This window comes from Vespa mandarinia, chromosome 8 (assembly GCF_050613455.1).
Source record: "Vespa mandarinia isolate Hongniang chromosome 8, ASM5061345v1, whole genome shotgun sequence".
NCBI classification, from domain to species: Eukaryota; Metazoa; Arthropoda; class Insecta; order Hymenoptera; family Vespidae; genus Vespa; species Vespa mandarinia.
This window is the reverse complement of record NC_140817.1, coordinates 1,809,163-1,835,962: the sequence shown is the minus strand read 5'-3', so window position 1 is coordinate 1,835,962 and position 26,800 is coordinate 1,809,163. Positions and strand designations below refer to the sequence as shown.

The 26,800-nt window shown below is 35.8% G+C and overlaps 4 protein-coding genes across 10 annotated transcripts in view; 2 read left to right on the top strand and 2 right to left on the bottom strand.

Moving 5' to 3' along the window:
* The window catches only part of LOC118451281 (protein kinase C-binding protein NELL1), a 77,199-nt gene extending 61,990 nt beyond the window's left edge, over window positions 1-15,209 (bottom strand). For 4 of the 5 annotated variants that reach the window (XM_035887669.2, XM_035887671.2, XM_035887672.2 and 1 more), the window contains exon 1: window positions 7,466-9,554. In XM_035887669.2, coding sequence (XP_035743562.2) covers window positions 7,466-7,859 — 394 coding nt within the window. In that variant the 5' untranslated portion in view covers window positions 7,860-9,554. Of the gene's footprint in view, window positions 1-7,465; window positions 9,555-15,115 lie in introns of those variants that run through there. The other variant, XM_085658773.1, reaches the window with a different exon arrangement.
* On the top strand, window positions 14,813-26,769 carry LOC118448448 (CAPA peptides). 2 transcript variants are annotated; one of them, XM_085658774.1, is made up of 4 exons: window positions 14,813-15,086; window positions 25,536-25,799; window positions 25,947-26,045; window positions 26,614-26,769. In XM_085658774.1, the coding sequence occupies exons 2-4, from the start codon at window positions 25,613-25,615 to the stop codon at window positions 26,706-26,708; spliced, it is 381 nt and encodes a 126-aa protein (XP_085514900.1). In that variant the 5' UTR covers window positions 14,813-15,086; window positions 25,536-25,612; the 3' UTR covers window positions 26,709-26,769. The 2 variants fall into 2 exon arrangements, with proteins under 2 accessions (XP_085514900.1, XP_035737616.1); XM_035881723.2 differs by lacking the exon at window positions 14,813-15,086 and adding an exon at window positions 22,539-22,878.
* On the bottom strand, window positions 16,215-18,436 carry LOC118448439 (uncharacterized). Of its 2 annotated transcripts, XM_035881708.2 has the most exons (7): window positions 18,200-18,436; window positions 17,672-18,036; window positions 17,405-17,570; window positions 17,101-17,318; window positions 16,854-17,021; window positions 16,564-16,742; window positions 16,215-16,497 (listed from the first exon to the last, which is right to left on the bottom strand). In XM_035881708.2, the coding sequence occupies exons 2-7, from the start codon at window positions 17,779-17,781 to the stop codon at window positions 16,358-16,360; spliced, it is 981 nt and encodes a 326-aa protein (XP_035737601.1). In that variant the 5' UTR covers window positions 17,782-18,036; window positions 18,200-18,436; the 3' UTR covers window positions 16,215-16,357. The 2 variants fall into 2 exon arrangements, with proteins under 2 accessions (XP_035737601.1, XP_035737594.1); XM_035881701.2 differs by having other exon boundaries at window positions 17,672-18,436.
* LOC118448433 (WD repeat-containing protein 18) lies at window positions 19,051-20,534 on the top strand. The gene has a single exon (XM_035881687.2). It carries the CDS (start codon window positions 19,215-19,217, stop codon window positions 20,490-20,492), a length of 1,278 nt encoding a protein of 425 aa, XP_035737580.1. The 5' UTR covers window positions 19,051-19,214; the 3' UTR covers window positions 20,493-20,534.
* Window positions 26,770-26,800: the final 31 nt, after the last annotated feature.

The window sequence follows — 26,800 nt, the reverse complement described above, 5'->3', positions numbered from 1 at the left end:
CCACACATTGGCACATTTTAATCGCAGGTGGCCTTGTTTATACGAGAAAGAGAGAAAGAAAGAAAAAGAGAGAGAGAGAGAGAGAGAGAGAGAGAGAGAGAGAGAGAGAGGGAATTATCTTTATTCAATAATTTGCAAACGAATTCGTATTGGCTTCTTGTTTCTTTCATTCTTTAAAAGAAAAAAAAAAAAAAAAAAAAAAAAGAAAAATATCCCCGTCATTACGTTAAATAAATAAAAAATACTCCTCAATTAGAATCATTTGATTAATATCAATTAATAGTAAGCCAATTTGCTATTTCATCACCATGATAATGAACGATATTAATTTATTCGAATGTTCACGTAACAATGGTGCTCGTTGTTATCTATAGTGAAATGTCTCTCTCTCTTTCTCTCTCTTTCTCTCTCCTTCTCTCATCGCGTTTAGCTTCAAGCGAGAAAATTAATACGATTAGAGTAGCAAATTGCCGGCAATATCCATTTGACGAATGAAAATACGATCGACGATTGTATGTAGATATATGTATGTATGTATGTATGTATCTATGTATGTATGTATGTATGTATGTATGTATGTATGTATGTATGTATGTATGTATGTATGTATGTATGTATGTATGTATGTATGTATGTATGTATGTATGTATTATGTACGTGTGGTCTACGGTTGAATGCTAAACGAGTTTTACGGAACGATTACGACGTTATCGCTTTATCGAGCGAATTAATGCGATTCTAAAAAAAAAAAAAAAAGAAAAAAAAATGAAAGACAAAAAGAAAAGAAAAAGAGAGAGAGAGAGAAAAAGAGAGAGAGAGAGAGAGAGAGAGAAAGAAAATATATATATAAAAAGGCTGCGCTCCCTGAGCAATGCTATTTTAACGTCGAGAAACGTGAAAGAAAAATTCGATTCCACTTGATCGTGCCACGCGTCGCAGAAGGAGCGTAGGTCGTTTTAACCGATTTAGGTCATCGTCATCGAATGACCTAGAGCACCGAAGGGGGAAATCCAGAAGTGGTTCTCGAAGAGAGTAAAGATAGAGAATGAATGAATGGATCCCGAGGAAAACTGATCCATTTTTTTCTTTTTCCTTTTTTCTTTTTTTTATTCTTTCTTCTTCTTCTTCTTCTTCTTCTTCTTCTTCTTCTTCCTTTTTCGATTCTATATACCTACGTATGTATGTAAGAATGACAGGTAGAACGATCTTTCTTTTTCTTTTCTATTCTTTTCAAATCGTATATATCATTCAAGTTCTTCTACAATTATACACATGCGTACGCTTATATTGTGTATGTGTAAAGATAAGGAGAGTCTCTCGTTTCAAAAACTACACTTTCATGAATGAGAGTATATAAATAAAAATGACAATTGTAAATTTGATTGCTCGACAAAAATCAATGACATCGGATGATCGTTATCGTACGTTTCTCTTTACGTCATTCGCGCAAGTATAAATGCTGAAATTCCAATGAAAATTGTCTAAGGTAAATCTTTATCGCCGGAGTTTGAGTTCGTCGATGTAATTGGATCGAGGTAGTGTGATGCGTGTGATAAAAAGAAAAAAGAAAAAAAAAAAAGAAAAAAAAAAAAAAAAGAGAAAAAGAAAATACGAGATGAAATTCCGCACGATGAAGATACGACGAACGAAAGGACAGACGGATGGAAGGAAGGAAGGAAGGAAGGAAGGAAAAAAGAAAGAAAGGTCTCAACTATTTCGATGTAATAATATATAATACGTATAGTATTACGATACATGCCTATGTCATCATATATATGTACGTATGTATGTATGTATGTATGTATGTATGTATGTATGTATGTATTTTATGTACGTATGCATGATAATACAATAACGTTAATCGTCGTTTTCGTTTTAACAGGAGACATCATAAAGATCACAGAAAAAAAATCCACCCTCTCTCTTCTTCTCCACCTTTATCCACCCACCCCCCTCCACCGCTACTCCTTCACCGTCACTCTTATCTCCACCTCTTTCCACCCATCTCTCACCTTTTTGTTTTTTCTTTCTCCTTCTTTTTTTTTCCTCTTACCAAACGAAACGCGAATATTTGCCGAACGTGACGACCAAGAGGAATCGAAGATATCGTATTTTATCTTCCTCCCTAGATAGAATGGGATGGAATGGGATGGGGTGTTACGGGAACGATACGTCTTTTTCGTGAATAACAATTCGTTCTAAAGTAACTAAAGTAAACTCGGTAAATAAAATTCGCCGATGTAAATGCATCACCTCGAAATCCTTCAGAGGGATAGATATTGTAATCGTCAAATCTTTCCCGAGATTCCGATTATCCAATTCGTCGAAGATACGAACCATGTATACATGTATATAATATATATATATATATATATATATATATATATATATATGTGCGAGAGATGTGTGGCACGGAAAAAAAAGCTAATATCTGACAATAAAAAAACAAAAGAACAAAAAGTAGAAGAAGAAGAAGAAGAAGAAGAAGAAGAAGGAAAAGAAACATGAAGACTTATATAAATGGTTTGTGAAAATAATTGGAAAATTTTTTTCCTCTTGATAATCTTGCATAGAAAAAAAAAAAAAAAAAAAAAAAGAAAAAGAAAAATTCGATCGAAATATCGAAAATAACAAAGTATCAAAAGTAAATCGTTGGATAAATTATATTTACAGGATGACGACGAATTTTTCTCTTTTTTTTCTTTTTTTTTTTTTCTCTTTCTTTCGATGGCAATAAGAACGCGACCGAAGGGTGAGGAATAAAGAATGAGAGAGAGAGAGAGAGAGAGAGAGAGAGAGAGAGTGATAAAGGGAGAAAAGATAGAGAGAGATGAAAAAGGGAAAGAAGCAAAAGGGCCAGGAAAAGTTCTGGAATCATGCCGTGGGAAGCATGTGTGCGGCTTCTCTATGGTTGTTGTTCGCCTTGGTAAAGTGCATGCGTGTGCGTGAGTTAAGGGTATATACACCTAAGGGGGACGAAAGAGGGTGGAAGAGTAGCACGTCATGCCAACCCCAAAAACCTCGAAACCCCCGGGACAGTGCCGTCTCATCCGAGTACACTTACGGGAAACGCAATTTAGTCACGTAATGCTCCTGCTCGGCTCGAGTTCTCTTCACTGTGTTACTTCTTTCATATGCCTCTCTCTCTCTCTCTCTCTCTCTCTTCCTCTATAACAAATAAGAGAGCTCGTTCTCTTTTTCTTTTTCTTCTTTTATACTTATTCTTCCTTCTCTATTACTCGACATCGTTGTATTATTATATTTAAAAGTTGAATAAAAGATAGTAAAAAAAAATATTCAATTTATAACGATCGAATTATTATTTGATATTAAAGAGAGAGAGAGAGAGAGAGAGAGAGAGAGAGAGAGAGAGAGAGAGAGAGAGAGAGAGAGAAAGATGAATTCTAAAGGTTAAAAAAATATTCCAACTGAGAACTCCGAGAGAATCGAGTAAAACCTACGGATATATATATATATATATATATATATATATACATATATATATGTGTACATACATATATAAAGTGTGGATCACATCCAACGTGTTCGTAGTAAACGTGCATGGTCGCTTCGTTTACGAGCACGTCGTCTAGGATAACTCCGTCGAGAGATAAAGAAGAAACGTCGCGTTTAAGTCGGAGGAAACAATTTTTATTTCTCTTTCTCTCTCTCTCTCTCTCTCTCTCTCTCTCTCTCTCTCTCTCTCGATTTGTACGATAAAAAGAAGAACGTATATCGATGAGAGGAAGATAAAAAAGAATAAGATCAAGAAAGAAAAAAAGAAAAAAAATAAAATAAAATAAAATAAAATAAAAGAATAAAAAATAAAAGGAAATGAAAAAAGAAAAAAAAAAAAAGAAAATTACAAATGTCAAAGAATAGGTTAGACATCGTAATGTGCTCGTAACAATTTGTTCTTCCTTCTTCTCCTTTTTCTTCTTCTTCTTCTTCTATTCTCTTTATCTCTATCTCTACCTCTATCCTTCTTTCTCTCTCCCTCTATCTCCCTCTCTCTCTTCTCTCTCTCTTTCTCTTTCTTTCTTCTTCTTTTCGAAAAGCTCGCACCCTCCCCAGAAATAGTTCGCTATAGCTCAATTACCAGCGGACACTTAGCTATTTTTACGCACTTATATGCGCGTACACTGGCGCCAAAGACAATCCATCTATTCGGCTTCGGTTAAAATTGGAACGTGAAACGTTACTTTGAACGTTCGTGAGTCACTCGGACGTTCAGCGAGAGAGTTCGCGTCTTCTCCTTCTATCTCAATCTCTCTCTCTCTCTCTCTCTCTATCTGTTGAACAATTGCAATCTCAAGGAAACCCTTTGTAATCTTTCTCCATGAGAAACGGGCAAGAAACGGGCAAGAAATGGGCAAGAAATGGGCAAGAAATGGGCAAGAAACGGGCAAGAAACGGGCGAGAAACGTACGACGATTCTTTGAGTATACTAATTATTATGACCCTCATAAGGAGATTATTATTCCTCTCGCTTCGTTATAGTAATCGTCGTTTAAATTTAAATCTCTTTGAGGGTCTAACAAATCTTCTCTCTCTCTCTCTCTCTCTCTCTCTCTCTCTCTCTCTCTCTCTCTCTCTCTCTCTCTCTCTCTTATTTGTCCCTGCAAATTTTTTTCATCTACGAACATTTCATGTCGCGATCACTCAAATTATTTTCCTCGAATAATTAATTATAAGAAAAAAAAAAAAAAAAAAAAAAAAAAAATTAATTCCATGGAAAAAATTATGATTGAAATTAATAAATACGCATTGACATTGCGCATAAATATTTCTAATATATACAATACACACACACACATACACATATATATATATATATATATATTAGGGTAAAATCGAAGTAATATACTTGCGTTGTACTATGTGAAGAAGAAACGAAAGAAGGAAGAAGGAGATATAGAGGGTGAAGAAAAAGGGAAGGGTGGGAGGGAGAGAAGGAGGTAGGGGATGATAACGGAGTCTGACTCACCCTCGACCAAAGAGAATTACTGCCTACGAATTGTGTTCGGTCTTCCGATCACGAAAACTATATTTTCTCTACTATACTCGATGAATCTATCTACGTTTTAATCTCTATCTCTATCTCTATCTATGACTCTCTCTCTCTCTCTCTCTCTCTCTCTCTCTCTCTTTCTCTCTCTTTCTCTCTTTTCTTTTTCCCGTTTTTTATTTCTTTTTTTTTTTTTAATATAATTCGTAATCTGAAGTTTACTTGGATAAATTGAATTTATTCGACTGTCTAAGTGATGAACTTCAATAAAATTCAATTCCATCTCGACGTTGTACAACTTTCTTTCTCTCTCTCTCTCTCTCTCTCTCTCTCTCTCTCTCTCTCTCTCTCTCTCTCTCTCTCGTGAACGCGCGCGCTACTTTTCCGTGAATGATGTAATCGAAAAGATGGAAGAATATTTCCATCCAATGATGAAATATCTTATTCAAAAATGATTTTCACACGTCGAAGGAAATGAGAAAGATTGGATGATAAGGAGGACGAAGGATTCGCCAGTATTCTCTTTGGATTGAGATATTTTACATATTTTTTATTCGGGATAAAAAAAATCGCTCTTGATCTCTCCCATCCCCTATCCCCACCTTTCTTGTTGGTATAAAAAAAGAAAAGGAAGAAAAGTGATCTAACGGATACGTTCGAAAAGACGTAAAAAAAAAAAAAAAAAAAAAGGGAAAAAAAACCAATTGCACAATTAAAAGACCTCAATCGTTGATTTGATGAACGATTGTATGTATGATTGTAACATGCGTCTTCGTTTAAACGGCGACCTCGCGTCTTGAACGGAATTTAGTTTCCCTTTGAAAGTATCTAAATTTAAGAAGTGGCACCATCGTTTCCTTCGATACGATTTTTCCGTCGCGTGGCCTATCTTTCTCCTCCTCGTAATTTTGAAAGAAAGAAAGAGAAAGAGAAAATGAGAAAGAGAAAGAGAGAGAGAGTAAGATAGAGAGACAAGAGAAACAAACGAACGAACGAACGAATGGGAAGATCAAGAGCGAGAATGAGAATGAGAATGAGTATAAGAATCAGAGAAAGAAGGGAAGAGAGAGAGAGAGAGAGAGAGAGAGAGAAAGAGAGAGAAAGAGATAGAAAAAGAAAAAAGAGAGAGTATGCGAAAAAATATACTCTTGGCACTCGGCTTCGGCAAACGACGAGATAAATAGCGCGCGTGGGTGCGGCTCGATCGTGTCTACGGGCCACACGCCACGTTTCGACCGGATCCGAGTTACGGGGATCGCGAGAGGAAGCTGAGGAAGAAGAAGAAGGAGAAGAGATCTCTTACTCGATTATTAACTGCAACGACGACGTTTTAATGGCACATCACGCCATCGACTCGAGTGTTCTCCCTCACGTAAATCAGACGAAATTATTTTTTGATTTTCTTTGATCTCACTCTCTCTCTCTCTCTACCTCTCTCTCTTTCTCTTTCTATCATCGACATCCTTGAAAAAAATCTCTCGCGATATTGCTTGTTCTTAACGACGCGAGATTATCAGTCACAAAAGATCCCTCGTATATTTTCTTTTTCTTTCGTTCTCCTTCATTTTCTTCTTCTTCTTCTTCTTCTTCTTCTTCTTCTTCTTCTTCCTCTTATTCTTCTTCGTCCTTCTCTCTTATCATCCGTCCTATCTCTCTCGTGCTTTATCATTCGATAAAGCGATTAATCGATTTCGATCCATTTTCCGGCTCGAGAGAACGAAATATGCAAGTATACTTACAGATTCGCGGTCGTTAGGTTCGACCTTGGCGACGAGAGTAAGAGAGAAGGAAAACTCGGGCATAGAAAGAGAGAGAGAGAGAGAGAGAGAGAGAGAGAGAGAGAGGCCAGAAACGAACTCACATTCGTACAGCCTCCTCTCTTTTTCTTCGTCCTTCGTCATTTGATTTTGACGCAATGCGTCACGTATCTCTCGCTGCACAACGTTTTCACACTTTCGTGACCTTGCCAGGAGAAGATCCTTCACGATATCAAGCGACGCTCTTCGTGAGTATATCTCTCAAAGAAACGATCTTAACAAGCTACTAGGTGAAAAAGTTCTATAGACACTCTTGAAAAAGATGAATTTCAAGTATCGTCGAATGTTAAGAAAGAAGGCTAATCGAGAATGAATGATCGAACTCTGTGCTTTTTTCTCAATCGTTCCTCGTAAACTCTCGAGAAGGACCACCCTCGATGAAAGAGAGAGTAAGAGAGGAATAAATATTATAGAGGAATCCTTTTCTCTCTTTCTCTCTCTCTCTCTCTCTCTCTCTCTTTCTCTATCAGCTTTCGACGATACACGTGTCCACGTACATACTCGAGTGGACAAGTTGCAGGCGCCAAAGTGGCCAAGTTAATATACTACTCTGAGGATAACGAAGAAAAGTGCATTGCTTTTGAAATGTCAAAGAGATAGACGTACGTAGATAATTGTACTCGAAGATGATTGAACTTACCCGGTGAGACGGCGAGGGCGAGGAAGGCAGCGGCGGTAGCGACGAGGAATATCCTGACGGCATGTCCACCGTCGCGTCGTCTTCTGCCCGGTCTCCTTGCTGTGTGACAGCAGGAGGCAGCAGCTGGTCTTTTGGGCGAACGAAGTAACAAGACGTAAGCCGGCTCGTCCTCCGTGCTGTCCGAATTTGTGGTAGGACTCGGAAGGAGCCGATGACGATGCCGATGATGCTGATGATGATGATGATAATATTGTTGAGGACGACGATGATGTTGTTGTTGGTGCTGTTGATGGTGATCGTAATGGTGGTGGTGGTGGTGGTCGCGTTGCCGCCGGTGGTGGTCGCTGGCACTGCAGCTGCTGCCGGTAGGGTCGATTACCGGGCCGTAATACATGGCCTGCAGGAGCGGCGACGACTGCCGTGCCACCGTGGGCTGCACTCGTCAGCGTATCCGCGTCGTCGGTGAGGGCGAGCGCGACTCGAGCGCACCTGCGACGACACCCTGCGACCTGGAGGACCCGCCGATGCGAGGCATCACCACGACGACTCGCGGCTTTGGCTCGGCCTGATACCACCCTTATCCTTACCCCTGCGACTACTCTCTCGCCTACTTCCGCCACCTCCACCTCCTCCTCCCCTCCGACTCCTCGACGAGACGACACCGCTCCGCTCGCGACACTTCACCATGCACCGTCACTTCGACCGATGGACCCTCTTCCTCCTCCTCCTCTTCTTCTTCTTTCTCTCTTTTTCCTCCTCCTCCTCCTCTTCCTCCTCTTACTGCCGCTGCGGATGACAAGGACGACGACCCTGCGATCGCCCTCGGCGCCACCTCCTACCTCACCGGCAGCCCGCGCGAGAAAACCGTCGACGGCACTCCCGAGAGGAGGGAAGAAACCCTCCAAACGAAATATCGCGCGCGCCGCAAAACCTTAGCGCCGAGAATGACGAACGACGATGCGCATCGGTACGCGTGTATGCGATGTTTAAGGGAAGCAAGACTTGCTGCTTGACTCGAACCCCCTACTATCGTCTCTTTCTCTTTTCCCTTTTCTACCACCGACTTTACCTCTTTCTCCTAATCTTCTATTCTATTGTCAACCTTCTCTCTCTCTCTCTCTCTCTCTCTCTCTCTCTCTCTCTCTCTCTCTCTCTCTCTGTCTCTCTATCTATGCTTCGATCTAATGCGCGTCCTAGAACCCACCCGGACACCAGCACCGTCCGCTAGGAAGTGCCGACGACCACGAGGTGGACGTCTCTGCGAGGCTCTACTGCCAAGAGCGGTGGTTATAGAGGCGGTGGTAGAGGCGGTAGTGGCGCCGGTGGCGACTGCGACTCGCGACGGCGGTGCTGCCAGTGGCTACGATGCTGATCGTGCTCGCTTGCTGCTGCTGCTGCTGATAGTGGTGGTGGTGGTGGTGGTGGTGGTTGTGCTGGCAGTGGTGGTAGTGGTGGTAGTAGTGGTGGTGCTGGCGGTGGTGGTGGTGCTTTTACTAGTGGTAGTGGTGGTGGTGGTGGTGCACCGGCGCATCGAGTACCTCTGGTATACGGTATTGCCTACTGTCCAATCAGTTCCGTGTCCTTTACACTAGATAAACTATCCGAAAGTACTCTATTTCTCTTTCCCTCTCTCTCTCTCTCTCTCTCTCTCTCTCACTCACTCTTTCTCCCTCTCTTTCGCTCTATCTCTCTTTTATATATTTGCTAATATTGGCCTGTCCTCAACGTCTGTCTCCTCTCTCTCTCTCTCTCTCTCTTTCTTTCTATTATCCGTCACCACGAGCTCTAGCTCGTCTACTAGTCGCGACTCTCTCGCTCCACCGACTGGGGGTAACGCGCTTTTGCCCGCTGGCGTTATACGCGCCGACGGCGGCGTCGGCGTCGACGTCGTACACCGCCGACGCGACAGCCTGACGCTCTATGTTATTCCTCTTCTTCCTCTTCTTCTTCTTCTTCTTCTGCTTCATCTTCGTCTTCTACTTCGCCTCCGGTTTCTTCTTTTTCTTCTTCGTATTCTTCTTCGTCAAGAACACGCGTTCCTACCTATTCGACTCTACGCATCAGTCATCATACATCTGTCTACGTAAATCGATGAAATAAGAGAGAGAAAAAAGAAAAAAAGAAAGAAAAACGAAGAAAAAGTCAAGCGCAATCTTAACCAACAAATCCCTCGTTAATGGCCCATGCCGGATATTCTTTATCGCCTTGAAAATGATGCGATCACTGCGGAAGTCTCGATCGACCTTCGCGACCTACAAAATTTTCGACCAAGTCCTTTTTTTACCCTTTTGGCAACCCAGACGTAACCCCGTTCCTCGATCGAACCACTTTACAAAATTTCCCTTCTTCCCTAACACTCCTTAACCGTACCGATTACTTTTCATTTCAACCAAGAGGTGTCCTCGATTCTTTACTACTAATGGCGACTGTATTGCGTCAGGAGGTAAGCAGCCGCGTAGCTGGGGGTTTCGAAAGCACCTGGAAGACACTGGCCGACTGGAGTTACCTCGCCAGGTGGTTGCAACTTGTTGTTGTGGTTCTCGTCTACTCAACCTTCCTAATATCCCATTTCTCTTCTAGAATTTACTAGTTGTTTTCCTTTTTTCCTTCATAACGCGTAACCTACAAAGAATCTTTTTACGTAAACCAATTTAACGAGCCTAATAATTATCATCTAATTTTTATCAAAAAAAAAAAAAAAGAAAAAAAAAAAAAAATTGACAGAAATATAATATAATACAAGGATTAAAATAAAAATTACTTTCGTTTACTTCGACGTCAATCTTAGGAATAATATCTTAACACTAATTGTCACGTGATCGTTCATACCTTAAACCGAGCAAGAAAACATAAGAAAAATATGTATATGGCATCTGTCTTTATGGGCCATTTACGATGCCCGTTAGTCTCCATTGGGAGGTGATACCATGGTCCCTAAGCTAGACTTGAAAGGAATAAACGGTGGTTCGTCTTCTTCCGAAAAATAAGAGGGGAGCCTTTTTTGACCCGTAGAACGGCCCTCCTCTTCGTTGTTGTGGCACGCGCCACTACTACGAACATGCCCCTTTTGCTCTCTTTTTCTCCCTCTCTCTCTCTCTCTCTCTCTCTCTCTCTCTCTCTCTCTCTCTCTCTCTCTCTGCTTCTATATACCTCTCTCCTCTTTTGTGAGCCAGATCCACAGGATAAGACTTTCTTCGTCGGATGGCCGGCTCGCGTGCGCCCTTACCTTTGCCACGACGAAATTTATTCCATCGGTCGGTCTGTTCGCTTCCCTGAGCGTGGGCTAAACGTTACATTGCTGGCGCAATGTTTCATGCGATTAGACGTTAGATTTAAGGAGAAACGTAACCCGATCGTCGAGCCAAGATCGAATAGAACAGGTTTTATATTTATATTTCACGAACGACACGCGATATATTTTTTAAAGCATATTAAATCGTTAAAAATTGTTATACACAAAGGTCAGATTAATCCTTTATTATTATGTAAACTAATAATTAGAAAAATGTAATTATTAATTATTAATTATTTATTATTATTATTATTATTATTATTATTATTATTATTATTATTATCATTTTTATTATTATTTATATTATTACATCGAGTGAAAAAATATTCAATAGAGAAAAAGAAAGAAAAAGAAAAAGAAAAAAAAATGCAATCAATCTTCGAGTTTCTCGACGATAATTTTCAAAGATAAAAAGAAAAAAGAAAAAAGAAAAAAAAAAAAAAAAAAAAGAAAAGGAATTCTATTAACAAGTAGGTAATATTATTTTATCACAAAGATACATCGTATCTGTCATCGCCGTATGCACCCTCCCAATCCTCCCCACTCTCCCCCAATCTTCATCCCCTTACTTCTCCGTACAAAAAGCAAGATTGAAATCGAACAGAAATGAATCACATCGTTCCTGAGAGGAGAAGCAAAGTAAGAAAAGGGAAATGCAAACAATATCCGATCCATGCCATCGGATCGGCGATCCTTTATACGACGATTCCGCAATACTCGCCAGGAGGGTGCTTTGATAGCGACCCTCAGGGGTATTTAGAGATCCTCGGATAAATGGCGTCCCGCGGTGCGCATGCTGCGTACCACGAATCGTAGTACGAAGCCGCCGATCCTTCGTAATACGTATATATATATATACATATATATATATATATATATATATATGTATGTATGTATATATATATGGAATGTATGTATAACACAGATAGAAAAATTTCTACGGAAAGGAAATGAAAAAACTTTGATATCACCAATACGTAAGATCGTTCGATTATTTAATAAATTATCCAACCGATGAGTTTCCTCTTTCTTCTGTTCGTCCGATCGAAAATATTTTAATATCTCTCCGTTGATAAAGAATTTTAATAAAATTTTTAATTAGTATTAAATATGATAAGTTTTTATTAAATCATTCATTTATATACATACATACATAGATGCATACATACATACGTATGTATGCACACATACATACATGTGTAAAAGAAATCATCTGAAAATGTCTTATCAAAAGCTATTGAGACTGATAACTCCCGAGAGAGAGAGAGAGAGAGAGAGAGAGAAATGTAACCACCGAGACAAAAGAAAATATCGAAAATCGCAGACATCGAGGAGTCTCGGGTAGGATAATCGGGGCGTGACAGTGAAAGGGTTACGATCGATATTTTCAACTTGCTTTCGAAGTACTCGTTAGATACTCTCTCTCTCTCTCTCTCTCTCTCTCTCTCTTTCTCTCTCTCTCTCTCTCTCTCTCTTTCTCTCTCTTTCTCTGTCTTTCTGTTAAGACAGCCCGTTAAGGACCGGTCGATCGTAACGATAAAACTGCGAAGGGCTTCAGACTTTTAACTGAATTGCTCTGCGTTACCACAAATAAAAGTAGAAAGATAAAGGAGGGGGGAAAAAAAATAAGAAAAATAAAAGGATAATGGAAAGATGAGTGTAAGGTTGATAACACAAGTGGGACACGACGAAGAAGGGGTTTAGGCCCCGTACGATGACAACGGCAAAACTCGAAACGACATCGTCGGACTTGGCTTCCGGCCATTTCCCAGCTATTGATCCATGAAGCGTTACGACGAAGCTGCCCTACGTGCAATTATAGGTATATCTCTTCTCTCTCTCTCTCACTCTCTCTCTCTCTCTTTCTCTATCTATCTATCTATCTATCTATCTATCTATCTATCTATCTATCTATCTATCTATCTATCTATCTATCTATCTATTTACCTATCTACCTATCTTTCTCTATCCATTTTTCTCTTTCTCTCTCTCTCTCTCTCTCTCTAATATCGTTCGCCCCTCGGACTTAAGGTTTGCTTATCGAGGTGCAAGGACATCCCAGTTGCATAAATTAATCCTCAAGAATGCGTCCAAGTAACTAATCGATTATTTTTCCTCTCAATCGGTCGATCGATCTTATCAAGAAATCCTTTTGTCAAAATGATCATCGAAACTGATAACATAAGAGATAATCAATTTCGTATTGATTAATCTTTCGATATTCGTATTATGGATTGATCAATGACAATTTTTTTTTTTTAACTATGATTCACTATGATTCTATGATTAATATATGTATATATATCGAATTAAAAACAAAAAAAAATATAAGTTAGTTCTAAGCAATGCGCACACACCACACACACACACACACACACACACACACGCGCGTAGGCACGCGCGCGCACACATACGTATGATTCACATTCAACGAAAATCTTTCTCTAATAAGTATAGCTTTTTCTTTTTTTTTTTTTTTTTTTTTTTTTTGTCAACAAAGGATTTACTTTCCATGAAAAGGAAGAAACTCTCACAGGCCAAAAAGAAATCGGTGTGAACGACTCCAGGTGCGTCGAGGAGAACGAGGGGGAGTAAGGGGTCCCCTAGCAATCGTCAACAAAACCCATGGGCAGTGACCAGTCAAACAATATACCGGCAAGAATCGACCCTAAACCAAACACGATGGTCGAAGGACTAATAATGCCGATGCAATAATGAAATTGCACGCGATACGTGGAATTTTTTCTATCTCTCTTTCTCTCTCTCTCTCTCTCTCTCTCCCCTTCTTTTCTATTCCTTATTCTATTTTGTTTTCCTTCTCTCTCTCTCTCTCTCTCTCTCTCTATATATATATATATATATATATTTCTCTGTCTGTTTTTTTCTTTCTTTTATATTTTTTTCTTTCCTCATTTCCTTCTCGGTATCTAATTGGATATCACGTCGAGATAAGAGATAAACATTCGTTTTCGACGAAAAAAGGGAGCAGGATCGATAGAAATAATCGCAAAAGTGATTAGACCGTCTCGCGAACTTTCGACGAAAATGTTCAAACATTTTCTTTTCCTTTTTTTTTCTTTTCTCTTTTTTTTCGCCCGAGTTCGACCCGTACGATTATTAATTCGAAACGTCAAAAGTATATTTTATTATTATTATTATTATTATTATTATTATTATTATTATTATTATTATTACTACTATAAATAATTCAGAAATCATACTGTTTTGTATTAATTCTAACATTTTGAACTTTTAACGAGAAATGCATTAATTATGAATTTAAAGATACGATTGTGTGTGTGCATATATATATATATATATATATATATATATATACAAATGATCCAAGTATGAAGATCGCGTTGGAATTGTATCTTCGAAGATGAAGAAAAAAAAAAAAACAAAAAAACAGAAAAAAAAAATTGAAAACTGAAAAAAGGAAAAAAGAGAAAAGAACAGAAAACAAAAAAAAAAAAACAAAAAGAAATAGTATCGTTCAACTTTATCTCTTTCTTGAGGAGAATATATTGATCTGTTACCGTTTAGTGTGTCCGCCCTCTAAGTACGACACGACGGTGCGTTTCCACGTATTCGTACAATCGATAACCGGGAATTAGTCTGCCAAGCAGTCTCCTACGAATAAGTTTAATGCAAAACACACACTCGCGTCGAATAAGCAAGCTTGAACTATATGGCCGCAGGTGCAATTGAATTAAATTATAATTTAGATACATCTATATAAATCTCTCTTTCTCTCTCTCTCTCTCTCACACACACACACACATACACTCACTCTCATTCTCACTCTGTCTCAATCTCATTTATTTCTCTATAAAAAAGAAAAAAAAAAAAAAAAATTCACATTCAATTAATCACATTTTCTATTTCAAAAGAATATTATGACAAGCATATTAATTGATTAATTTTTATCAACAAATAAGGATTAAAGGGAAAAAAGAAAGAAAAAAAAGGGAATAAAAATTTAAAAAAAATTAAAAAAATAAAAAAACTATTAATGCTTTGAAGAAAGTGTTAAAACGTGTAAGAGACAAAGAGTGAAATGAAGAAGTTATAGGAAAAAAAAAATGGATATATACGTATAAACGAGGCCGCGAAGCTATTACAAGGGAAGGAAAGAGAGAAAGAGAAGGAGAGAGAATAAGAGAGTGAGTGAGTGAGTGAGTGAGTGAGTGAGTGAGTGAGTGAGTGAGTGAGTGAGAGAGAGAGAGATGGAAAGAGGATCACCGTAGTCGGTACAGAGGATCAATACGTCACAACTACGGTCACAAAGAGATATACACGTGTTTCTACATGCGGAAGAGAAACATGGTACGTAAGATACATACGTGTGTACTTACTTATGTAAGTAGAAAGGCTCTCTCACTATTGTTTTCTACTTTGGTCTCTCCCTGACCTTCCTCATTTGTTTATTATGCAAAAAAGCTACTTCCTATATACGAGAAAGAAAAAATATACACTATATGTAACTCCTAGATATATATATACATAGATATATATATATATAGATATATATATATATATATATATATATATATATATATCCTAAATTCAACAGATTTGTCCAATTTCAATTTCTATTGGAATTATTTGATATATTGCAAGTGTAATAAAAATAATTTTCAATCTATTATCTCACTTTCCCTTTTTTGTTTTTCTTTCGCTATAACTCATCGTCGTTATAGCATAGCATTCCAAATATAGATAATATCAAATAATATCTGATTTATTGCACTATTGATTAATTAAAAAGAAAGTTATATATTAAGCTATAAACTTTCTTATTTTTTGTTGAAAAATATAAATATATGTATGTATGTACCATCGATATTTAATATAATATTATATCATCGATTTTTAATCAATTTCACGTATGTGACCTCAATCCGTTAATACATATTTAATTTATTCATTTATTTATTTGTAAAAACTATAATGTTTTCTCGTTCAAGAGCATTTTCATTGAAAAAATAAATACTGTGTCGCAGTAACGAATAAAACCTACATTCTTGAAGTGACATTTTTGTTAGATACTTCATTAACTGATACTTCAATGATTGTTCAAAGTCCTGGCTTATACAGGCGAACATATGATTAAATGTATTATAATTTATATGAAAGAAAAGAAAAAAAAAAAAAAAAAAAAAAAATTAATAAATAGATAAATGAATTAGTAATATTGAAATAATACAAAGAACGATCAAAAATGAAAAAAATTGTATGATAATTGGTTAGCAATTTTATCAATTGAAAATAATATCAATTTATGATTATTCTTCATAATGAATCAAATTATAATTTTTAAAAAATGTTGTCAACGTGAGAACGATCGCATTTTATCGCAATTGCCACGATTCGTGAAACTGCCGATGAACACTTACATTTAATGGACTCTTATAATACTAAATATGAATTAATTGCTGGTCGGTAGAGTCAAAATTGTTCAGTGGCAAAACTTCATTAATATCATAACCACCATGTAACGATACATCATGATATCTGGCTTTTGATTTCATTAATGTTCACCTAAGCTATACCATGGACAGAGATAAAACACAAGTTTGTGCACATCGGCAAAGGATTCATTCCAAAAAGTCAGCTACCTCTGCCAATTCCCTAGCTCGCGCCTGTTCATGTGCCCAACGATCCTCTGCGAGCTTCTCACTGACACCCCACTTGTCATGATAAATGCGTTGTCCGCAAGTTGGACATTTTTTACCCCCTAACGAGAGACAAAATGTAAAAATTTGATAAAAACAATATTGTCCAACATGATGTAACCACTCACCATGGAATGGGGGTGTCTTCATGAATTTTAGGAGGCATTGTAAGTGAAACAAATGACTGCAATATAATCTTTCTACATGAAGATTTGCTTTTTCGTCTGTCACTACTTCTTTTGGATTCGCCGGCAAGCAAGGTATCTTGCACAATTGACAATTTTCTCTGGGCAATGTTTTTACTGATCTGTAAAAGAAATAACGAAAATTCATTGATGAATCCCATAAAAAAAAAAAAAATAAATAAAAAAAGAAAATAAACTTGTAAATATGCTCATTGTATAGAAAATTAACTTACTTTATAAGAAAGGAAATGACAACTTCTAAAGAGGGAGAAGGTGCAAAAGATGTTTGCTGAGTTCCTTTCTGCAATGGTGGTTCCACGCATCTTCTGCCTAATTCTTTACCTTGGCCCAAAAAGTAACGAGAGAGTACAGGTGGAAAGTTTGCCTCTGCGTCTCCTAGACTACATCGAAACAACAAATTGTTCATTTTACAATATGAATGATATAAAAGGAGAAAATTAAATTAAAAATTGAACATACTTTATGCAACTATCTGGATAATTGTTTGGTACTTCGATCTTAACTTTAAAATAATATAATCCTTGTTGAATTCTTAACGTAATACTTGAATTCTTCTGTTTCAATTTAAACTCGTCTTGCTCTTGAAGCAATTTTTTTATGGATGAGATCTCATCGTAACAACAAATGAGAGGATTCTCTTCGATGAAATTACGAATTAACTTTAAGGTCGGTAATACCTTTAGAAAAAATACTTTATGAATATTTTAAAGATTAAACGATACATGGAATCATCATTATCACATTTGATAATACAACAAAATACCTGAGCTTTTCCTAATAAATTCTTGCACTCCTTTTCACAAACGTCTGTTAATCTAGCAAGTAATCTCTCCGACAAAGTCTTACTTTTAAGCTCGATTAAAAGTGGAACGGACGGATAATTCTCTGGAAATTGAATGCACACGACGATCTTCTTGAACACTGTCTTCCTAAATGATGAAATTAATTGAACATTAGAAAAAAAAATCTATCCTAATATATATATATATACATATATAAATTTATTTATTGTTAGAAAACGTTCACTTACGTTATTTCGACGCGAACCATAGTCTGCACACAAGAAACGATGCGGCTACTATCAACAACATTGTGACAAAGTTTTGATACTTCGTGCAATTCATCATCGATAAATCCCATGGACGAGAATAACTAAATGTTTCTTAACTCGAACGATTATATATAAACGAAGAATTACGTTATATCACTGTACCAAACTTGATACCATCGTAATGAAATAACAAAAGAACAACGGCATAACCTCAAAATCGAGTTACATGAAACGCGAGATCGTTTCGTTGCGACGTAGAATATAAGCACCGATACTTTTATTACTTGATCGTAATAACTCGTGTCACCTTACCAAGGTCATTCTCGTTTTTTTCCAAACGTTACCTAGTTTAACGGTATTCAACAATGAAGAAAACTAGATAACACGATTTCTATTTCGTATATTACGAACGATCGATAAAAAAAATCAATGCGAAAAGTAATAACGTTTTTACGTTTATAAAATATAAACGCTTACTATTTTAATAGTAATAAAACGAATTTCTACCTCTGTGTCTTCTTTCATACGAAGAATCTCTTTAAAATATTCTACGATAATAAGCTGCGTGTTCTTCTATGTCGTCATGGCTCCTTTTGGCGCCGAACGATAATACATAAATACTTGAATAGCGTAACAATTCAAATTTTGGCGCGTCTTCTTTAATTACGCAATATTTTTATACATATTTTTATGTTCTCATATAAAAGTTATATAATACGATAAATATAATCTGTATGTTCGTGAAAAATGTTAGAAATCATTTTTTATAATATACGTATGTAGAAAAAAAAATTATCGAAACGTATTTCGATGCTTCCTACGTATCTTAATAAATTATTCCTTCATTAATAATTATATTATCAGTAGAATATTATTTTATATATATATATATGTATATATATATATATATATATATATATATAAATAATTTCATTGAGGGTATAACGTAACGTAAGAGCTTACGACGTTCACACGTCGAAGTACTCGAGCGAACTGACTAGGTTAAGACGAGTGAGATCATTCATTCGTTATTGTTTACGCAAAGATCGAAGTACCTTTCTCGATACGTTTTCAATGTATATGTATGATACATGTAATAAACATCTGAAGTCTAATGTAACGTAATAATAACGATCATTTATTGTATATAAGTTACACAAAAATACATACATATATATATATATATACATATTTTCATGACACTCGTATTTTTCATATATTTTAGCAATAAATATTTATATTAAAAAAAAAAAAAAAGAAAAACTTGTTAAGCAAATCTGGATACGAAATTATGATATCTCGAAATGTCTATAATCGATAACAGAGAAAGTGTAGTTATCGATGGCGCTACACTAGCGACTCCTATACTCTACGTATAGCACGTGTTAGACGAGCGTCCTAGTAAATCCTATTAAGAGGTTATGGTCGGTGAAAATAAATACGTCGATCGAAGAAAATCCGAAGAAATTGTAATTCACGATAATTATACGATATCAAAGTATAATCAATTTAAAGAGACGCAATGGAAGTGATTATAACTAGTGATAATGTCGCCGAAAATTGGAGCGCAGCAGTTTGGGATCCAAATACAGGATCTCTTTTGTCTACTTACAAGCATGCAACACCTATACAAAATCACACGTTACAAATGTTAAACGATTGTTATTTATTGGGTGCGGATTCAACGAAACCTCGACTTCATATATGGCCATTAAACAGTCAAAGGCCATTGTCCAATATCAGATTGACGACACCAGGCAAAGTATCAGCATTAACGTCAACACCGGATGGTTCTTACATCGTCGCTGGTATTAGTGAAAAACTATACGTTTGGCAGGTTTGTAATGGGAGATTATTATCGATAATAACGCGCCATTATCAAACGATAACCTGTTTAACATTTACCAAAGACAGTTCTATGTTCGTGAGCGGTGGAGAGGATGGTTTGATATTCGTTTGGTCATTGTTTCGTGTAATAAACGAGAAAGAACAAGCAACGGCCCTTTATTCGTTTTCTAATCATACTTTGCCAGTGAAAGATCTTTACGTTGGCCATTGTGCACCACGTGCGAGGTTATGTTCCGTTTCATTGGATCGTACGGCAAATATTTACGATCTCAATGACGGTAAACTCCTCGTCATTCTCGTTTTCGATTTACCATTAACTTCAATTTCAATGAATACGAAAGAGAGCGAATTATTTGTTGGTTGTACGAACGGTTTGATCTTTAAATTTGATTTACACGAACCACCACGAGGTATCGAACACCATGTTAAATCAACGGGAACAAACGAGGAAGACGACGACAGCGCCGTTTATCGTGGCCACGAGTCAACCATTGTTTCTCTGTCGGTATCTAGCAATTGTCGTAATCTACTTTCCGCTTCCATAGATAGAAAAGTACATCTTTGGGACGTAATCAGTCGACAGATTCTCAGAACTTTCGGACACAAAGGACAAATAACTTCGGCATTTTTTGCCAAACGTTTCAATAATTTTCAGATCCACGATCTGAAGCCTAGTTTAAAAATTCAACCCTTGCAAAGGGTCTTAGATACTAACGCGAAAGAGAACGTAATTGAGATCATCAGGCAAGGACGAGACACTTCCGATATTTTAGACTTTGATTCTTACGTTGAGAAGGAATCTCTTCAAACAGAAATTAACGATCATACTTCTCGTAAACTCGAAACTGCATTGGAGGAAATTGAAAAACTTAAGATGATCAATTCGAGTTTATATAAATACAGTGTTAAATGTATTTTACTTAAATCGATGAACAACGATCAGATAGATTAATAAGTTTAATTGTTTTTACAAAAAAAAAAAAAAGTAGAAAATAATTATCACTTGTAAAATGAGAAATAATAAAAATATTCGATAAGGAATTATTTTTTTATTACTTCTTTCTTTCTTTTTTTTTTTCTTTTTTTTCCCCCGTGATAAAAACTAAATAAACATTAGAATGTCGAGTTTTGATTAGTATCGAAATATAGGAATTACTCGAGATATAATACCAAGATTCGTCCGCTTTTAATGAATACGAGATGAGAGAAAAGGGTTCTTCATTTCTTCCTCTCTTAATTTCAACAACTAATATTTAATTTATAAATAATTTTCTACATTACTAGTATCACTCGTAGAAATGAAAAGTTATCATCGTTATTTCATATAAAATATCATTGATTTGACGACGTACGTTTTCGTAATATTAAAGAAAAAAAAAAAAAAAAAAAAAAAAAAAGAATATGTATCTTCATTTTTTAAATAACATTGAGACATGTATCTTGAAAAGGAAAGAAGAACAAGAAAAAAGGAAGAAAAAAAAAAAGAAAGATCTAAGTTCGCACGAGATATTGAAAGTAAAGAAGAAAGTCATATTGTTACTTGGTGCAACGTTTAAGCTTTACATACGATCCCTTATTAACGTCGTTTTTTTTCTGCGTATATCCTTTATATTTAAATTAACTAAAATTTAGATGCATGTAAATGAAAGTAAATGATCACGGACAGGGATAATAATGTTTTATAAGGAAACTATGCGGACTTAACGATAGTTCTGGCAAGTTTGCATGTAAATTAATCGTTTGGCTTCGTGTGGGAGTCAATAATCAATTCTGATTGATTGTTTTCTTTTTTTTTTTTTTTTTTTTTTTATATCCGATCTTATATCAATAGAACTTTTGTGATCAACTCGATCTATCGCTGATCGGGTATATTTAATGTGATAAAAAAAAAAAAAAAGAAAAGAAAAAAAAATTAAAAGATAAAAAAAAGTTTTTCCAAGATCGACCATCGATCGATCGATCGATCGATCGGATCGAAGATGATTGAGAGAAGAGAGAAGAAAAAAAATTATTGTCACGTCAACTAGATTAACGAATCTCAAATAAGTATTCACTAGGGAATATATCGATGGGGATATGTCACGTCTACTACAATAATAATACGTTATAAGCTGTCGTACAATCATAGGGTCACGCTTTATATAAATCTACATGTGATCCGATAAAATGACGTAACAGCGTTCTGATTTTACCGATGCAACATTATTCGAAAATGCATTGGAATATAAAAGAAAAAAAAGAAAAAAACAAAAAAGTCACGATCCATTTGAAGCCACGATACTATTGAAATCGATCTACTACTATCCAAAAATATTATGATTTTCAATACGATAATTCCTTTTCTCTCTCTCTCTCTCTCTCTCTCTCTTTTTTTTCTTTTTTCTCTTTCATTTTTATTTATTTATCTCTGTTTTTTGATCGAAACGTTTGAAGAGAAATAAAAATGTTTCAAAGAGAAAAATGAAGAAAGACATCTATAGATCCTATTTCTAGATAAATCGTTTATCTCGAGAGAAAATTAGATTCTTTCGGGGAAATCGATTAATCGTTAAATAAAAGGATTGAAATTAACTTTCGATCATCTCGTTTAGTCTCGATTATTCTTGCTACTGACGAAGAAAGAGAATAAAAGAAAAGGAAAGAAGGGAAAAGAAAAGAAAAGAATAAGAAGAGAAAAGAAAAGAAAGGAAAAGGAAAGAAAAAGAAAAAAAAAAATATCTAATATCTATCGACTATAAAATGAAATATATTATATTTTTTCGCATAAGTATAGAGAATAATAAAAATAACAGTTCGCAAAAGAGAGAAACATTTTATCCCTTCATATATATACGTTATTTCTTACACGTAACGCAGATGCACAGAAAAAGAAAAAGATAGAGGAAAAGAGAAAGAGAGAGATAGCTATGGAGAGAATTTTTTTATTAAATTTAAATCAAACATTTTTGGTATGTCGAGTTATAACAAATTTCCACGTAGAAAAGTCAAAGAACGTTGGAGTAACGTCGTTCATCGGTGGTTTGAGACGAAGGAAGGAATGGAAGGGGTTGCTGAGACGTGAGAGAAACGCAACAACGAATAGGGGGGTGGCAACCCTCTCGCCAACGGGACGGACGGAGGCGCTAGGTATAAAATCAGACGGGAGATACCTCGAGACAACCAGTGTTGGCGCGTTTCCACGTTCTGCACCATCTTTTCTTCTTCGGATATTTTCAAAGAAGACACTAGTCAGGAAACAAGATATAGAGGGATACCTTTTTCTTCTTCCATTATCAAAATGTTTGATCGTCGACCATTTTTCGGTTTGATCCTACTGATACTCGCAGTCTCCTTCGATCGTAAGTTTTGTAGAATGTTCGAAAAAAAAAAAATATATATATATATATATGACGATAATATACACCAAATATAATTGTGAATAATGTCATCGTGATAAATCGTTTCTCTCATTCGTTTCTTTTTTTTTTTTCCCGTTCTTCTTTCGTTCTTTTTTTTCCCTTTTAAGAAATATCAAAGTAAAATTTCCTTCCTTTCGATCCATCAAGAATGCCATTTATCCCGTCGTATTAACATCTTCTTTTTTCTCTCTCTTTCTTTTTTTATTTCTACTATTTCAATCTTCTCTTTTTAATTTTTAATATTACCGTTGGTATACTGTTAAAAAAAAAAGAATATTCTTCGAATTGAAATGTTAAAGTAACTGTAAATGAGAGGATTCTCTGACAAAGATTTTTTTTTTCTTTTCCTCTCTCTCTCTCTCTCTCTCTCTCTCTCTCTCTCCCTCTTTCTCTCTGTACTGAACATAATGCAGCCAAAGGTAAAATACGATAATTTCTTTGAAACGAACGTAAAATTTTTCATTCTTTTTTCTCTCTCTCTCTCTCTCTCTCTCTCTCTCTCTCTCTCTCTCTGTCGCTATCCCTGTCTCTATCTATCTATCTGTCTCTTTGTACGATCTTATAAGTTTACATTGAACGGTTAATATCTTGCTTTATATGATTTTAATGGAGGGAAAAATAAAAGATGTACTCTTTTTTAACGCGTTTATCTCGAAGAGTCATAGAATAGAAATATAACAAGTTTTTCACAAAAGATTCCTTTTTTTGTTGTTGTTGTTGTTGGTTGTTAAGGGCAAAAGGGAGTGAGCGCTCGCGCGCGAAGGCGGAAGAACGCAAGTTTCAAATATATTTTCACAAAGGATTCTCTTGATCCTCTCTCTCTCTCTCTCTCGCTCTCTCCCTCCCACGCTCATCTTCTCTCTTTCTCTCTCTTTCTCTTTTCGCTTTAAAAGGATAAATCATAGAGTATTGCCGAGGTTATTCTATTGACGGACCTCAAGAATCCACATTCGATACAGTTTCCGCTTTTGTATGCTTTCTTACTAAAGAAGACGACTATTCCTTTGTGGCTTGGTGTGTATTTATGTACTTGTATGCATCTTTTCTCTTTCTCTATCTATCTATCTATCTATCTCTCTCTCTCTCTCTCTATGCACGTTATCCCAATATTTGCGATTGAGAAGAGAAACGTTCAAAGGTTTTTTTCTTTTTTTATCTACGCCCATTTTTATCTACGATCTTTCTTCGATTGTTTTTTCTTTTTTTTTCTTTCAATAGAAATATCTTCATATTTAATCGAAGAGTTTTCCATAAATACAATTTTATCCTTAATGATTAATCTGTTCATTTTCCATGCATCTTCCTTGCTCGCTCTCTCTCTCTCTCTCTCTCTCTCTCGATTTTTCTTTTTTCTCTATGAAAATTATTCTAACATTTATGCGATTGAAAATTATCCACGACCTATCTTCAATATTTTCTTCAATATAAATATCTTCATATTCAAGCTCATTCTATTACATCGTTATCAATTTCATTTGTTAATAATATAAATTATAAATGTACGCATTAAAAAAAATTATTTATATATCGTTTAATAATCGTAAAAAGATTATTTATATATCGCTTCATTGAACTTCGATGTTAATCCCTATTCATATGGTTCATCCAACCTTCGTGGTATTAATCGAAACATCCAAGCGATATCGACGTCGAGTCGAGTAATAGAAAAATATCAAAGGCAACGTGGACATAGTATGTATAGTTTCAATCTGTTGCATATTGATCGTCAATAGAAGTGAACTTTATTGTAGAGAGAGAGAGAGAGAGAGAGAGAGAGAGAGAGAGAGAGAGAGAGAGAGAGAGAAAGAAGAGAGAGTCGAGGAAAAAGTTGTAAAATTCATACGATGTTATATCTCCTACGGCATTCGATAGAAAAAAAAAAAAAAAAAAAAAAGAAAAAAGCAAAAAGAGAAAAAAAGGAAAACAAAAAATCGGAAAGAAAAAAAGGAAAGGAAAACAAAAAAAATTTATAACCGCAACGTCAAAAAGTTTCGCTGATAACATACATAGATGCTCGCATTTCTATCCTATTTTTCTAAATTTTATCATATGTACGTAGATTCCTTTCCCAATCAAATTTAACTGCATGTTGGTGAAATGAAACGGATCACTTAGAGAAAAAGAATTTAATGATTCGAAAGCGTAAGACAAATAAACCCCTGTGCCAAGTTAATTTCACTGCTCGGAGCTCGTTAAATAAAGGACCCTAATTAGACGCGAGTATCTTATTGACCTACTTTGATACTTTGATGCTTATAAGTGAAAAATAAAAAAAAATAAAAAAAAAAAATATATATATATATATGAGAAAAATTACAAAAAAGAACAAGGATAATTTATTATGTTCGTAAATAATTTTGTTTTTTTTCTTTCGTATAAAAGAAAAAAAGAAGAAAAATAAAAAAAAGAACACGCACATATACACATGCATACGCACACGCATCCACGTAAAAGGATAAAGAATGGCTCTTAATTCGTGACTAAACTCTAATTTTTCATTCGATCTTCATTAATTAATTATTCTTTAACGAAAATAGAAAGAGAAAAGTTAACGATAAAATTTAAATGATTACAACGGTTTATCCTATGTATTGCAGATGTTCTAAATGAAACAATCAGCTGCAGACGTTCATCGGGATTGGTCCCTTACCCAAGAACCGGAAGAAGCTCCGAAATGACGGATTTCCATAGATCATCTCGTACATCTGGTCTCATCCATTATCCGCGTGTTGGACGATCGGATTTACCTGTGTTCTATATCGGTGCTAATCGCAAAAACGATTTAGGATCTAACATCGATTTAGAATTTTTTCCAGGTCGCGGATCCGATATAGATACGACCTACGAGCCCGATTACGAAGGTAGATATACGTTTTATAAGTTTAAAAATTAAAATAAATAAAGACAAATAGATAAATACGGACAAATGGACAGATAAAAAGAAAATATGGAAGGGAAAAGTTAGAAAGAAAGAATTCACTTTTTCATATAGAATTTTTTTCCGACAGAACTTCGTTCAGGATTAGCTACGATCGCTAGACACGTGGAGAGAAATTATCCAAAGCAAAAACAAGACGATTCGCGACCCTACAATCACGCTTTACGTGGTATGTATAAGAAAGAGAGAGAGAAAAAAAATATATATATATATATGCAGATAAATGTATCGATTTACTTATATCGCGGAAATAGTCTGCGAGCTAGAGAAATGCACTTACGGAATTAATCTTAGCACGTTGCTAGGATGTTACCTGGCAATATGGCAAATCCGATACACGGGCCTTCACAATTTAGTAGGCAATTAAGTGTACCTAGTGGCTAATGTGTGGTACGATAAATCAACTTAGGTCATTAGTTTCCATACTACTATCCGAAAGCGCATTCTCCATGGGCTTCGTTCGATCCCCTCTTTCTATTTCCCTCTCTCTTTCTCTTTCTCTCTCTCTCTCTCTCTCTCTCTCTCTCTCTCTCTATCTATCTATCTATCTATCTATCTATCTAGCCATCTATCTATCTCTTTCTCTCTTACTCAGGATATTCACTATCATCGCGTGACTTCTCTGAATAGGATCATTAGACATCGTTACCGAAAGCTTGTCGAGCTATCACTTTTGGTGGATTGTTCTAAATGATGCTTTTCCTTCAATTTTTCATCGATTCTTTTTGTATCAACAGGTTCTCACAATCGTCAAGGACAATTAATGATGAGTTTACCAAGAATCGGAAGGGATATTAGCGATCACGACGGACCAATGAATAATCTTTTTTGAATTTATCCTACGAGAGATCGAAATTAATGAATTTGACGATTAAAATAGAAGAGATGTTAAGTAAAGGATACAAAACAATAAGAAAAACAATA

Coding starts and splice junctions, on each gene's coding strand:
- LOC118448439 (XM_035881701.2), bottom strand. CDS start 17,781: ATGGGATTTATCGATGATGAATTGCACGAAGTATCAAAACTTTGTCAC. Junction 17,319..17,404: donor ATTTATTAGGAAAAGCTCAG/GTATTTTGTTGT, acceptor TTTTTTCTAAAG/GTATTACCGACCTTAAAGTT. Junction 17,022..17,100: donor TATCCAGATAGTTGCATAAA/GTATGTTCAATT, acceptor GTTTCGATGTAG/TCTAGGAGACGCAGAGGCAA.
- LOC118448433 (XM_035881687.2), top strand. CDS start 19,215: ATGGAAGTGATTATAACTAGTGATAATGTCGCCGAAAATTGGAGCGCA.
- LOC118448448 (XM_035881723.2), top strand. CDS start 22,818: ATGTTTGATCGTCGACCATTTTTCGGTTTGATCCTACTGATACTCGCA. Junction 22,879..25,535: donor ACTCGCAGTCTCCTTCGATC/GTAAGTTTTGTA, acceptor TATGTATTGCAG/ATGTTCTAAATGAAACAATC. Junction 25,800..25,946: donor CTACGAGCCCGATTACGAAG/GTAGATATACGT, acceptor TTTTTCCGACAG/AACTTCGTTCAGGATTAGCT.